This window comes from Phasianus colchicus, chromosome 4, assembly GCF_987193195.1.
Source record: "Phasianus colchicus chromosome 4, bPhaCol1.hap1.1, whole genome shotgun sequence".
NCBI lineage: Eukaryota > Metazoa > Chordata > Aves > Galliformes > Phasianidae > Phasianus > Phasianus colchicus.
In genome coordinates, this window is record NC_143439.1 from 60,486,237 (window position 1) to 60,500,970 (window position 14,734).

Sequence of the window (14,734 nt, forward strand, 5' to 3'; positions counted from 1 at the left end):
TTTTAATACTCTGTCCACATAGAACTTTCCCCATTTCCTACAGATTTAATACAAATTTTTTTTTAAAAAAAGTCCAGAATGACATAAACATACTAACTGCTGTTTTAAGAGAAACTCTACAGAGATGAGAGCATTAAAATTTAAGCAGGAGTTTTCACAGCAATAGCTTTCTAATGATGCCCTATAGCAAAAAGATTTTGCTTTTAAAAAAATGTTTTGTTTGTTCTACTCCAGTGCTCTCCCAAGCCTCACTTGAATGGTCGCAAATACCAGACATTAAAAAAATATTTCCTTATGAATACTGAGCACTGAAATATTAAACAGAGATTTAAAAAATGGTCATATATTAACTATGCAGCAAATACAATGAAGGGAAAAAGTCTGTCTGAAGTTTCTACTACATACATAAGGCATGTGAGCATGCTCAAAGTAGAATAAACAGGTGATACATAGAATCATAGAATCGCTCAGGTTGGAAAAGACCTTGAAGATCATCAAGTCCAACCATGACCTAACCATACTACCCTAACTCTAACCACCCTCCACTAAATCATGTCCCTGAGCACCACATCCAAATGGTTTTTAAACACATCCAGGGATGGTGCCTCAACCACCTCCCTGGGGAGCCTATTCCAGTGCTTAACAACCCTTTCTGTAAGGAAGTCTTTCCTGATATCCAACCTAAACTCACCCTGGCACAACATGAGGCCATTTCCCCTTGTCCTGTCACCTGTCACCAGTGAGAAGAGACCAACCCCACTCTCACAGTGAGCACCTTTCAGACATTGGAAGAGAGCAATAAGGTCTCCCCTTAGCCTTTTCTTCCCCAGACTAAACAGCCCCAGTTCCTTCAGTCTCTCCTCATAGGCCAAGTTCTCCAGGCCCTTCACAAGCCTTGTTGCCCTTCTTTGGACCTGCTCCATCACCTCAATGCCCCTTCTGTACTGAGGTGCCCAAAACTGAACACAGTACTCAAGGTGAGGCCTCATCAATGCCAAGTACAGGGGCAGGATTACTTCCCTAGTCCTGCTCACAACACCACTCCTATTACAAGCCAGGATGCCACTGGCCTTCTTGGCCACCTGAACACACTGCTGGCTCTTCAGCTGACCATCCATCAGTACACCAAGGTCCCTTTCCATCAGGCAGCTTTCCTGTCACTCCTCCCCAAGACTGTAGGGTTGCCTGGGGTTGCTGTGACCAAAATGCAGGACCCGACACTTGGCCCTATTGAAACTGATATAGTTAACCTTGGCCCATCAATCCAGTCTACCCAGGTCCCTTTGTAGTGTCCTTCTCCCCTCAGGCAGATCAACACTCCCTCCCAGCTTGGTATTGTCTGCAAACTTACTGAGTGTGCACTCAATCCCCTCATCAAGATCATAAATAAAAATGTTAAATAGAAGTGGCCCCAGTACTGAGCCCTGGAGAACACTGCTCGAGACCGGCAGCCAACTGGATTTTAACTCCATTGACCACAACTCTTTGGGCCCAGCCATCCAAGCAGTGTTTCACACAGCAGAGCATACGCTCATCCAAACCGTGGGCAGCCAGCTTCTCCACGAGAATATTGTGGGGGACAGTGTCAAAGGTTTTAATGAAGTCCAGGTAGATCACATCGATAGCCTTACCCTCATCCACTAAGCGGGTCACCTTGTCATAGAATGAAATCAGGTTTGTCAAACAGGATCTACCATTCGTAAACCCATGCTGACTGGGCCTGATCCCCTGGCTGACCTTTAACTGGTCCATGAAGGCTCCCAAGAATATCTGTTCCATAACCTTCCCAGGCATTTTAAGAGCTCCATGATTTAAATATAACATGTACCTATGGATTTTACTGTATGGTTACAATTACAATGTGCAAAATTTTGTAGCATGTTCCTGACAAATTATACACTGATTACACACTAGTGAGTCATGATTCACTATCATTTCCCCATTGCCTTCCTTGTGAACAACAAAATTTTAACATTAATTAGTTATCAAAATACTCCTCTTTCTGATTGTAGGTCTAGGTACATCACCATCATAAAAATAAATAATCATAATATATCATCTTCTCTGGCTCCTACACTTTCCTTTATTTGTTTTACTTAGAGCACTAGACTGCAAATAAACACAGAAATTCAAGAACAGACCATCAACAGATGCAAACCAGCACAGCTAAACTGAAGTCCAATAAGCCACGATGGCAGCTGCTGTCTCCTAGCAGGAACTTTCCTTTTCACAACTTCATTACTTACCGGATTATTAGCTTTTAAAATCTGAATACATTCCGATTTTGACAGGGTTTTTGACATGCTCAGGTTTTCCAAGAGCAAAGCTTGCACATTTATGATTGCTGCATAGAGCTCCAGCATTTTGCATTTTTTAACACTCTTTTGAAACTCTAAAGAAGCAATATATTCTCCAAGTTTATTTTCCAAATTGTGTATCTGACAGTCTTTCTCAAGTAGCAATTCATAATTGGCCTAAAAGAAAATGACAGACAAAAGATAACAAGATTAACCTAAAACTTTACATGCACACTCATGATTTTACTACTCTGAAATTAACAAGCTGGATTAAAACAGCAAAGAAATCAAAGCTGTTATCACAAAATATATTGCTTAAAAAAGTGTTTATAGCATTACATTTCAGGCTATTATTGTATTTACAATGATAAAAAAAAAATACTGCATTTAGGTGAGATATTTCAATGTGATAAGGCTTCATTTTAGGTACAGATAACTTTAAGATTAAATATTAACCTGAAATACAGGGTCTATATTAATATTTAATGTAACAAAAGTAAAAGAGTACAAATAACTCTCTGCTTACCTGTGTCACTGACTAAATAGCAAGACAAAAATATATCCTTCCACTTAGCAAAAATAATATAAAATGTATGGAAAGACTGCATTTAGTTTCAAACTGGCATGTGTCAGTTGATATTGACCAGTAAAATTCAACCTACTATTCTTTAAGCAAATAACTAAAAATCCTCTTTTGTAAACAACCTTAAACTCTAAATCAAGACCCTGTTAATAATGGATTTCAGACAGAATTAAAACTAGACTGAGTAAACATCAAAGAGAATCAAATTGAAATGCTCTGACTCAGTAACTATGTTGCTGCCACACATCTAATGGGACCTACACAAAAAAAAATCCACGAGTGGAAGGCAAACTCTGCATTTACAAACACACAATCAAATGCAATGTGATTGATGAGCCCTCCATTCTCTACCACTGACATTCATGGCCAGTGAAATTGCCCCTGCATCTGTTTTTCTGCATCTCAAGTCATTAAAACCTTATTAGCTTTCCATTCATGCTACCTTTTATTCCATTCACGTTTATCAGAATTACATATTTTTATTTATTTATTTCATGGTTTGCTTTAGAGGAGAATGATGCCCAGGATTTTTCTCTGAATATTTAATTGCTAAGAAATTTCTCAAGAGTGACCGTGTATCACCCAAATTCTATTATCCCACAGATACAGCTAAATTCAAAATGTGATTTGCAATAAACAATGCTTATGGTATGTTCGTGCTCATATGATTTTCTCCAAATCTCCATTACATCATCTGGAACATCCTTGAACACAAAGGAAAGACAGCTATCATCAGGACATATCTCTAAGAAATGAGAGTTAGATGATTACAACAAAAAAGTAAAGAAATCATCTTATAAGCAGAATGTAGAAACAAGTCTCCATCTTAAAAGACACTGCCTTTCAACATTACTGTTAGTCTAAAGAGTCAATCTTGAAAAATACTTGGGTATGACATTAAATAATAAGCAAGCAAATGGCTAACAAACATTTGATTTCAGAACAGAACTTAGCTCAGAGATCATACTGGAAATACAGTAAACCTAAATGCTAAAAACTAAGTTGTCACTTTTGAACAATGGAGTCAGAGCTCTTCAGTGAAAAGCAAAAATAATGGCCAAAATCTGGAGTTGGTGCTCCAGCTGCTTCTAAGTGCTCTTAAAAACAATAAACAAACGTAGATGATTTGTATCTTAAGCTACATCCAAAAATACCCATTTCTTGTTTCAGTTTTCAGTAGTCAATATTCTGTACTAATATTATTTTTGTGTGTATGTCTTTTACATTCTTTGCAAGTAGGTGAGAAAAATAAAATGAATTTGAGGTATTTTCAATGCCATGCTTTTTACTGAGAAGCTGATAACTTCAGCATGTCCCATCTAACCTCACAATCCAGCAGTTCACAAGCATTCAGACATCTACATTATACTCTAGCAACACCAAACAGAAATCACATAAAACCAAAAACTTCTGTGAAGCATTCTACAAATCACAGTTTTGGTTTGGATTGTACAAAACAGCCAATCCCACCCAGATCAAGGTTTGTTTATTGCTTTGTTTTTCTAATTTGTCAAAGAAAACATTTTCAAAATCCAACATGTTATTTCAAGATATTCTTATGAGGCAATGATACAAAACTGTGGGCTGGAAAGAAGATTATTCCACACACCAGTGCCATGGCAAATATTTAAAAGTCCTCCTTTGGAAACTTGTGCACAAGAAAAACTTCTTCATTTGTTACATTTGACTTGATCACTTAACACTTCCCTAACAGCAGCTGGCATTCCCTGCAGACGGAAACAAAACACTACCGATGACAATTTAAAGGGCAGTGCTAGAAATGAACCAGGCTGGACAACTGGTGCCACAAATCATCTTTTAAATTTTGTCATTGTTGAGTACTGAGAACAATGGAATCACAGCAGAGTGATTTATATTTTGATAGTAATATAATTCAATATAATACCACCTGTTCAAGGAATGGGGAAAAAAGTTCAACAGCACCTACCTGACTAGAATCAAATAGGATCATTTTCAAATGCTTTTGTCTGTGATGCTCTCTATCCAACATACTAGGACAACTTCTTAACTAGTATAAATGGTATTTAATTAATATATATTAAATAATCTAAGTTATTCAGCACTCATTCACTAGCTTTAATGTGTTATGAAAATATATGTGTGTGTATATATATATATATATATATATATATATTTTTTTCCTGAGGAGCTGGTTCTCTTTCTCATCCAGCTTATATTTACATCTCTACAATACTGCCCATCTGCCAGAACACATACAATTTTTACAATATCTCAAAAAGTGGAAAACATATGCTTGTGGAAAGATTTGGTTTATATGACACAAAATTAGTAAGCAATATCTGAAGGCTGCTTTTGTGGTTTAGGAAAAAGATGTGCTATAAGCCTTTAAAGATACAGATAAAAAACTACACAAACGTGTGACAGATGTGTGCACACAACTGAATTTGAAATCTGCTTCTTTCCTCACAGAAGGCTCCATTTCAGATACAAGGATTTTAAGTGAATTATATGAAATCTGAGAATGGGTGAATGAATAATGTATGAATAAATGAATGATCATGTAGAAGTCTGAATCCATTAAAATGAATAATGAATAAGGATTGAAATGCAGTTTTACACTTCATATAGACACAAGAATGTATATTTTAATTGCAGCTGAATTAAAAGGCTAAAGAGATATCATTGATGACAGAAACACATACTTCCTTTGTCAACCACTCCAAATACCACACAGGTTTACACATGATGTTAAGTACATTCCATGAACTGTAAGATTTATGGTCCAAACTGCAAAACAAGGTAATATTTATGTATTGTTAAGTATGAAACCTTATGCTAACTGTGCCCAAATACATCAGAAGGATATTCCAGATTTATCATTCAGCTTCTGTTCAACATCATAAAATAAATCAGCTGCTCTTAAACAGATCACTGCATTGCTCAGACAGATAGTATTATTTATCTCTCTCCACCCGAGTTTCTTTCTCAGTTGTTAGTTCTGGAATCACAGCTCTCCAAACAGAAATGAATTTGGGAAAATGAAAGTTTGCAAGTAGATCTGACTTCAGCATGATATACGTGATAACTTCAGTCAAAGCTGGATGAAATACTGGTTTCAAACTAAATTATAAACTTCTTCTAAACCAGTAGTATTTCCTTGCCACTCATGAAGGATTTTATCATATCAAGCAGAAGTGTGTAAAACACTGCTTGTCACTGTACAATTCAGTATAATACATTAGAATATTAAAATATATTGTTTTATGATGAATCAACTCCTATGTCTGAACTTTTGCTGCTAACACCACTTAACATGCCTAAAGTAAACTAAAAAAAAATAATCACGTTCTGTAAATGCACTATGATTAGTCCTCTGCTTGAAAGCACCGGCTTCCAAATTCAATACTTTACTCACTAATTGCTAATTAGTGATGTCTCCATCTTAAATTTTACAAATAATGGAAATGATCTCAAAACATATTTCGTTACATGCAGTTCCTAAGACTTTTCTCATGCAAGTCTATTACCACTGAGGGTTTTTTTTCAGCCCCATAGGGTAAACAGACTAAGGAATGTCTCTATTTTTACCACTGTCTTTCTTTTGAGATAGGTAACTGCTATATCAGAACTGAAATATCTTCATACCAAATACGCAGAATAGCTAAAAACAGCTATGAAACACAAGTAGATAAAATCTGCTTTCAATGTTTTTCACAGTACTGTGATGATATTCTCACATAAAGACCAGGCTTCAAACTTAGTATCATAGAATCACAGAATGGCTTGGGTTGGAAAGGACCTTTAAGATCATTCAATTCCAACCCTGCCCATGGGAAAATTAAAGCAACAAAACGCATGCCAGATGGTGAATGTAAAACAGTGTAAAACCAACACTAAGGATGAGAGAAGGTAAATTTCCAGTTCTAAAACAAAATTCTAACAAAAATTTAAGTCAGTATTTGCACCAAAGTTGCTATAAAAATGAATGCTTATGAGTTGGGTCCATGCTAAGTTGGACTTTACAGTTAAAAAAATAATAATAATTTTGGAGGTTATGGCAACAGGTATTGAAGCCCAAAGTACAAATGTCCCCAGTAACAGACTTGATGCACACTCAGATAAGAGCTCTTAAATTATCAGAGAGTGGCAGAATACACTTGGCCACTTGTCTCACTCTTGCATAAGCATTTGCTCTCACTTTCAAAGACTGGATGCTGGATAAACCTTTACTTTTACCATCTGCAACAAATAATAGCAAAGTGTTCGTCTCACATAAATGTAAAATTATTTCTGAATTAACACACTGATCATCCATGATTTCACATTCCTCAGAATACAGGTATAAAAAGCAGAAGGAATAAGTGTAAGAACAAAACTGTGTCCAAATTTATACTAAAATTGACATTGCAGTCATTTGTGGAAGTATTTTTATCTACCAATTTTAACTTCCAATGACACTTGTTCTGCACAGAGCTTATAGTAGCTGACCACTACCTCCGTCTAACTGTTGTCACTGTAATATTCATATGATACAGAAAATTTAAGTTACTCATATCACACAAGTGAGAAAGCAAAGCAGAGAAAGATTAAAGAGCATGAACAACATCTCACAGATCTCATGGAAAGTCTGGGGGCAGAGAAGGACAAAGACTCAAAAATCCTGTATTGGCACAAGCCCCACCCATTCCTTAAGGATTAACCAGATTGGGACTGAGACTCTTTCCAAAAGATACCCATTTTATTCAAGACACTCTTAAGGAGTTGGGCATAAACAAACCCAGCACCTACCCAAAACATCTTCTAAGAATGCACTTTGAAGAGGTCCATGAGCTAAATCTTTCTCAGCAGTGAAGCACATTCCACTACTTGAAAGACTCCGTAAGAAAGCCAAAGGACCGAGGTGCATCTTGCTGTCAACACATACAGTAAGTCCAAGAACCATCTGATGAAATAGTGTTACCAAAATGCTTTCAGGTCTAACTCCAAAAAATTAAAGCAAACTGTTAATCTTTGCATGCATCTTAACAAATGTAGTCAAGAGTAGAAAGATCTCTCACTCCATTTCATGTCGTTCATTTTTTATCTTGTTTAAAATTTAGGCAGTACAGAAAATGCATGCATTTACCTTTGTCAAATTTTCAACTTTCGCTGAGTCTTCATAAATGAAAATTTTGTCCTGTAAAGATTTCTTCAAAATATCAATCTTATTTCTATTCTTGGATCCTGTTTTTTTCGTTTTAGAATGAGGCTGTAAAAAGATGAGTGCAAAGTGCTTTATTTGTAAAAGACAGATGAGTATATTAACATTAAGATTACTACTTACTATATTTGGCAGATTCAACAATTAATGAAACGTGGCAAGGACAACTTTCACTAAGAAAGTATTTCTAAAATGCATGTGTTGGCTACTCACTCAGAAGATTCCTTTCAGATATTCAGACAAAGCTGGAAATTTCTTTTCAAATTTCTTTCAAGTAGAATTATATATTCATCCTTCCCTTGAAAACCGTTATAAATTTTACTTTAAATAACCTTTAGCAGTGACAATACAACAAGATTTTAACAGATACATTATCTCCCCAGCACGGTTAAAAATGAACAAAGAATATTAATTTAAGAGCGACATTGTTTTCCAGACACATTATATGAATCTCAAATGAACCATGATAGTATTAAGGAGCACCGTTCCATGTAATCAAATTATTCTTGACCTTTATATTTCTTTACAAGAATATCAACTAAGCATAATGTACTCTCAGGGAAATGATAACATCTGTTCAACTATAAGGCTTTGCAAAGTCATTTTCTTTTTTTAAGTACTTCAGAAATTATTAAGGTTTTGATCTAGCCTACTTTCTAGAGCAATTATCCCAAGTTCACTTATACGTTTAGAAAACATAACTGAAACAAAACAAAGCAAAGTCCTTTGTTTACGATGGCATCAAATAAATCACACCAGAAACAATTTTCTTTCTCCTGCTTAAGGACGGAAAACAATTTATGACTCCACAGGTTTTACATTTTACTGAAGGTATTAAACACCCTTCACACAATTATTTAAAATTTAGAGTCTAGATTTGATAGATGGGAAAGTTGTTGGGAAAGTCTCTCCAACCTTAAATGTACATATGTAGATTTAAAATAACCAAATAGAAGAAGAAAATCCTCAGTACCTGAACAACTCTTCTGGAAAGAAGAATCAAGTATCAAGCTATATTCTTGCAAAGAATGATCAGCTAACTCAGGGGCTTCACTTTCGTAAGCAAACAAGATAATGTAGGACATTCCTCTAAAAATACTCTCTAATCTGCCCTTACTTCCTCTTTATTGCCAAATTTTGTGAAGCATGGGGGTTGCAGGTAAAACTGCAATTAGGGTTGTGCCTGATCTTCCCGAAGCTTAGCACCACTCCAGGTTTTGACGTTTCAGTAGCTCTCCTCAGAAACGTGGCTCCTTTTGGCCACCCAACCACTTTCTTATACCTACACCTTCATCTTGGAGAGGCTGGAGGACACGCAAGCAGTAGCTATATGCAGGTGTATGCGAAGCAAGCATATTCCCTATGCTCTGTTACCTTCTAGGTCCACCATCTGCACACAGAAGAGGAGTGTACTTCACTGTCATCCCTATGGAGAAGCCTTGGACCTGTATCTGCACATGAGGCCAGCAACCTGTGGATAACCTACATGAACACCTCACCCATTTCCAAACTGATCCCAAATGTTCCCACCTGCTTATTGGTCATTGCTAGATTCTGATTGACTTTCAGTAGCTGTGCATCTCTCCACTCCAGCTCAAAAGCCTGAAGTAAAGCTCTTGCTCTTATCTTGGGCAGAGCCAAACTGCTGTCCAGCTGAGAAAAGCAGCAGTGGAACTTCTGCCTCATTTTGAGCAACTCCTCTTCAGATAGTGAAAGGGGCAAAGTTAGAAGCTGCCTGTTGGGGGAAAAAAAGTAAAGCCATTTGCTGTTCAGTGATACAAACAACTCTGTAGAAGATTTTAAGGCATGCAGAAAAATATGTGACTTTGATCATTCTTTTTTGTCTTATGCATACAAGAGTTATTCATTTCACCTGGGACTGAGATGCTCAACGTGTTTAAAATTTCCTTAGGGATACTTTAATTTCTGCACACAGAACTTCTCGGATTGTAAAAAATCATTTGCAAAAGAAAACAGGTTCAGAATTAAAAATAAATAAATAAATACAATTCTGAGCACTTCTCTTATGCATAGAATCCTTCCACCACCACTTCAGACAATACAGACTCTGAAGTTAGGGCTGTAATTACGGTAAAGGCTTCTTGTAAAGTTTCTCTGTGCTTTTTGCTAGAACTTAACTGTCACAGCCACTGAGAAATAAACTCATATATGTCATCTGTCCCATCACTAAGTGGTTTGACTTGTTCTTTGTAGAAAAGCTTTCAGCAGTCTGAACAACATGGATTACATTTTAACAATGTGAATCACTCAAAATTCATTTTTTGTAGAAGAAAGGTTTCCAACACAGAAGTCTGGGAAACTGCTCCTCAGGTCAAGGTGAATTTGACATTAAAAAAAAAAGATGCCAGAACTTAAATTCATCTTCCAGATTTGACTGACATTAAACTACATTCATATTCAAATAATATTTTAGTCACATAATAAGAATAAATGATAAAAGTAGATTAACTTTTCTTTTGAATTTTTTCTATTTCCCAAAAATGCATTTGCATTTAAAGTATGAAGAGAACATACATATATTTTAAAAAGTATTTTTCTTTTTAAAATGCTATTATCCTGTGAGTCCCATTAGGCCTGATGCTTTTAATCAATGTAATACAGGCTTACAGAAACTCATAGTTCTACTGAAATATTTCTGGGTTCAGAAATGCTGATTCCATTCCTGTTTACTGATGCATCAAAGTACACTTAAACTCTATATTAAAACATTTTCAATATGAGTATTGCTCACTTAAAAATAATTTAGCCAATATTACACCAAAGAAGCATTTACAGTATTCTTTCTATTCCTCTTGCTGTCTTAGACCTTCAACAGAGGAAAATCCATGGTGTGTAAAGTCTGTAATTCACAATTTAGTAAAGCCCATATTTAAAAAAAAACTTTCAGCATTAACGATCCTCACAAACTTTGGACTGACTCATTGTCTCTTCAATAAGCAATAAAAAGGAAAAGCTGTCACTCAAAATAATTGTGAAAACTATATTGCAGATGAACATGCAAATGTAAGAGCTGGTATCTGTAACTGAAATAACCAAAATCAACAGCCACTGGATTAAACAAAAAGACAAGGGCCTTTTGATAGAACAGTTGCATAAATGCTGAAGTTTTTGTATGCATTTGCCCATATTTTACTAGAAAAAGCAGGAAGCTTACTATTGCTGTAAATAAAGATAGCATCTAACAAATGTAACAGGCAATGGAACACAATTACCTTGGAATCGAAAATTAGGAAATGAAAGACCTGCTGGGTCATACAATCTTCTTTCCTGCTCACGCAGGTCTGTTCTCAGTAATATATTCTGAGATAATAAGATAAGCTAGAAGATACACCAAAAGGCTTACAAAAAAGTATTTAAAATGCTGAATAAAATGCAAGGGCCTTGAAAACAGAACCAAACCAAGATGCAAATGGATTTTATACTTTAACAAAGCAAACATACAGTGGACAAGGTTTCTTGCTTTGTCTTGTCTGTACAGCAGACAAACTTAAGAGACATGCTGCCTGGACAAAAACACCCAAGCAAATCTCTTTTATTCATAGAAGGGGTAGTAAGCAGAAAGTTTAACTGATGCATTTTTTTTCTATTTCTCACATTTGGTGTGTTGTTCCTGAGGCTCCACACATTGCCTGTTCCAGTGGTTTCCTCTAAAGCTACAATTCTGTTCTTATGTCTCTAACCAAGTTTGTTGTTAAGTACATTGTATAAGAAATGTAGTACTGTAAACATTCAAGTAATAAAACAACTAAATTAAAAATGTACTTGAAAGACAAGCGCTGCAAGCTTATCAAGGAAAACGCTGCACAGTATTGTGCATGCTTTCTCTCGGCTACAGTCAGGTCCCTCCCTTCCTAAAGTCTTCCAGTGGAGGTGGCATGGCCTCCCACCTTTCCACCTCCACAAGGTCACATTACAGCATAAAGCAATGGCCAAAGGATGTGCCTGAAGTCAGCAAATCTCTGCAGCATCACCTATGTTGCATGCCATGATGCCTCTCTGCCTTGGGGCCTCGGTACCAGCAGCACTTTGTCAGCAGGGTAAATTAACCAAGTCTGATGGATGGAGCTCAAGAACTGGAGGGGTACACTACTATGCTGGGCATTTATGAAATAAGTAGAAATACTGTTGTAGAGCATAAATGAGCACATGATGGATAAAGCTTGACTTGTGGCTGGAAGGGATATATAAAAATCGATTGTAGGGATAAATAGGCCTGACATACTAAATGACATTTGCAAAGTACTGGATCTCTGAGAAGGGACTGAGAACAATAATGAAAGACACACAAGTGACACCTGACACAGAGTGAACTGAAGTATAAAAATAGCACTGCACTTTTTTGGTTTTGAAAACACTGATTCCTGGAAATTCCACTGAAGAGTCATACTATAGAGGCTGTCAGCTCATGCTGCTGGCTCTGCAGGGGCTGAGCATTCGTGAGAAATCAGTTCCCAGGTGCATGACAGAGAACTGGTCATTAACAATTACAACCAGACAGGTATGTCAGCTACTAGTTTATTACTAATTAGAAAAACAGAAGAAAAGAGAGAGATACTTGCATGAATACTGATTGTTCCCAGCTCCTTAATTTTTTTTGTTGTGAAAGACTATTTTCCAGTTCTTGGCTTAGTTTTTGCCTGGTGAGCTGAAGCAACTCTTCAGCAGCCTTGCTCTTTTCACGTTCTTCCCTTTCAAGGTGTTCATGTTTAACGATGATCTCTTTTTTATGCTCCTCCACAACCTCCAGCAGGAACACCTTTGGTACACTGAGCTTTATCAGCTCTTGCACAAATAGTCCATATTGAACAAGTTTAAATTCTTCAACAGTTTTCTCTGTTAGATTAAATATAAGGTCTCTCAGCTCTTCACTGCCTTCATTATCCAGCTTTTCAGTAAGTTCTTCAAATTCAATGGCATGATCACTCAGAAGAGTCTTCCAGTGGCTCAGGTAGTCAGTGATCTCCCTTGAGGTTTTGAAGGGGTCTCCTACGGACAACTGCTCCTTCCGTTGCTCTTTCTGCAGATTCATTTGCCAAAAAGAGGAACAAGATTAAGAGAAGAAACAGCTCTCAAATTTTAGCTTGTTAAATATGCATATTATAGCAAAACAAATATTAATTTCTTGCAGGCATTTTTTTTTTTTAAAAAAAACAGCTGTTAATTGCTGAATAAACACAATACAATACATGATCGTACACAGCAAATAACAATGGACATTTATTTTCATCATTGTTTTGGCTAACCTCCATCCTAAGAACTATGCCTTACTTTTCAACACATTCAATTTTTCCTTCATGCTAAGCCCTGGGAAAATATATCTACTGAAAATAATTACCTTTTGCAACATTTTCCACTTTCGCTTGGTAATGAGTTTCTGATGAAGCTTTTGCTTTTCTTGTTTTAAATCATGATCGAATTTTTGTTTAACAGAATTAATTTCAGCCTCAGCTCGGTCCAGCAGCATTTCCAAATGACTTTCATGTAGATGACCCGCTCTGTAATAATAATGGTGTTTGAAACCTCTTACCCCAAATTCTTATAAGCAAAAGGATATTTGAAGCAATTAGTACAATAATAAGGCTCAACAAAGCAGCCACAAAGAAAGATCTTTGTTTTTTAGCAGTAACATAATTTTTAAATGAACAAGCAGATAACAGAAAGATAACCCTAATCTCAAAGATGAATGCAGAATCAAGGCAGTTTGTGAGGGCAGAGTATGAAGAAGGAATGGGAAGAAGGAAGAAAGGGAAGGCAAATGCAAAATCAATTACATATCATCTAGTAATGTAAGTAATATTCAAATGAGACATTTCAAACCTTATATATTATTCATAATATTTACATTTTTCATTTAATGCCACTGGGATGCAACTCTAGATGTCTTTTATATTTCCTTCTCATTAGAAGCAATTTTCTCTTTTAAGGATGTAATTTAATCAAATAAAAACACTTAGATTCAGCTTTCCTACTGCATTTAAATAAGAAAAAGATTTCAAACAGTGAAATACAATACAATGACAGAGCAAATCCTCAGTCTTAGGAACATGGTTATTTCAAACTTAAGTTTAGGTCTATGATCTACCCACAGTTGCTATCCTATTTAACATTAAAGATTAAGCAAAATATGAATAATAGTTTAACAGTTTATAAGAACTTTCTCCCTATACACTCAAATTTAATTTCTAAAATTGTCTGATGTCATATTTACGCTATTTACAATAGAAATTTCCCAAATCTTTCTCAAACAACAGAAGAATGGAAGAGCATCTTAATGTAGACTATCTTAAGTCAGGCCAGTCTGCTGGGCAGTATTATTTTATATTAAGCACACTGGAGTTTTGAAGTGGTGCTGAAAAGGTCAAATGAAATTTTGAGCAGAAAGCACCACTTCCAAAGCTGAATCTGGATGTTGTCTGAACATTTCCTGGTTTAATTTCCAAATCCCTTCTTCCCGTATCAGTATTATAAACAAAGCTTGGATTTAATAGAATTTTGAAAAAATTGGTATGTTGGTCTTTATATGTTGGTCTTCCAAGTCTCTGTTCCAGCGTGATACCTAGCAGAATTAATAAGCTACAGTAGTGGCTAAACATAGCAATCTACCACCATGACCTTCTCATGTATGGAGGCTCATTCTGTTTTATTGGGATT

General features: G+C 36.1%; 1 protein-coding gene across 2 annotated transcripts in view; it reads right to left on the minus strand.

The window, feature by feature from the left end:
• The window catches only part of EVC2 (EvC ciliary complex subunit 2), a 65,890-nt gene that overhangs the window by 10,135 nt on the left and 41,021 nt on the right, over positions 1 to 14,734 (minus strand). For both annotated transcript variants that reach the window (XM_031588367.2, XM_090139665.1), the window contains exons 13-17: positions 13,419 to 13,578; positions 12,639 to 13,100; positions 9,593 to 9,793; positions 7,988 to 8,110; positions 2,247 to 2,474 (exon numbers count right to left, since the gene is read on the minus strand). In XM_031588367.2, coding sequence (XP_031444227.2) covers positions 2,247 to 2,474; positions 7,988 to 8,110; positions 9,593 to 9,793; positions 12,639 to 13,100; positions 13,419 to 13,578 — 1,174 coding nt within the window. The remainder of the gene's footprint in view (positions 1 to 2,246; positions 2,475 to 7,987; positions 8,111 to 9,592; positions 9,794 to 12,638; positions 13,101 to 13,418; positions 13,579 to 14,734) is intronic.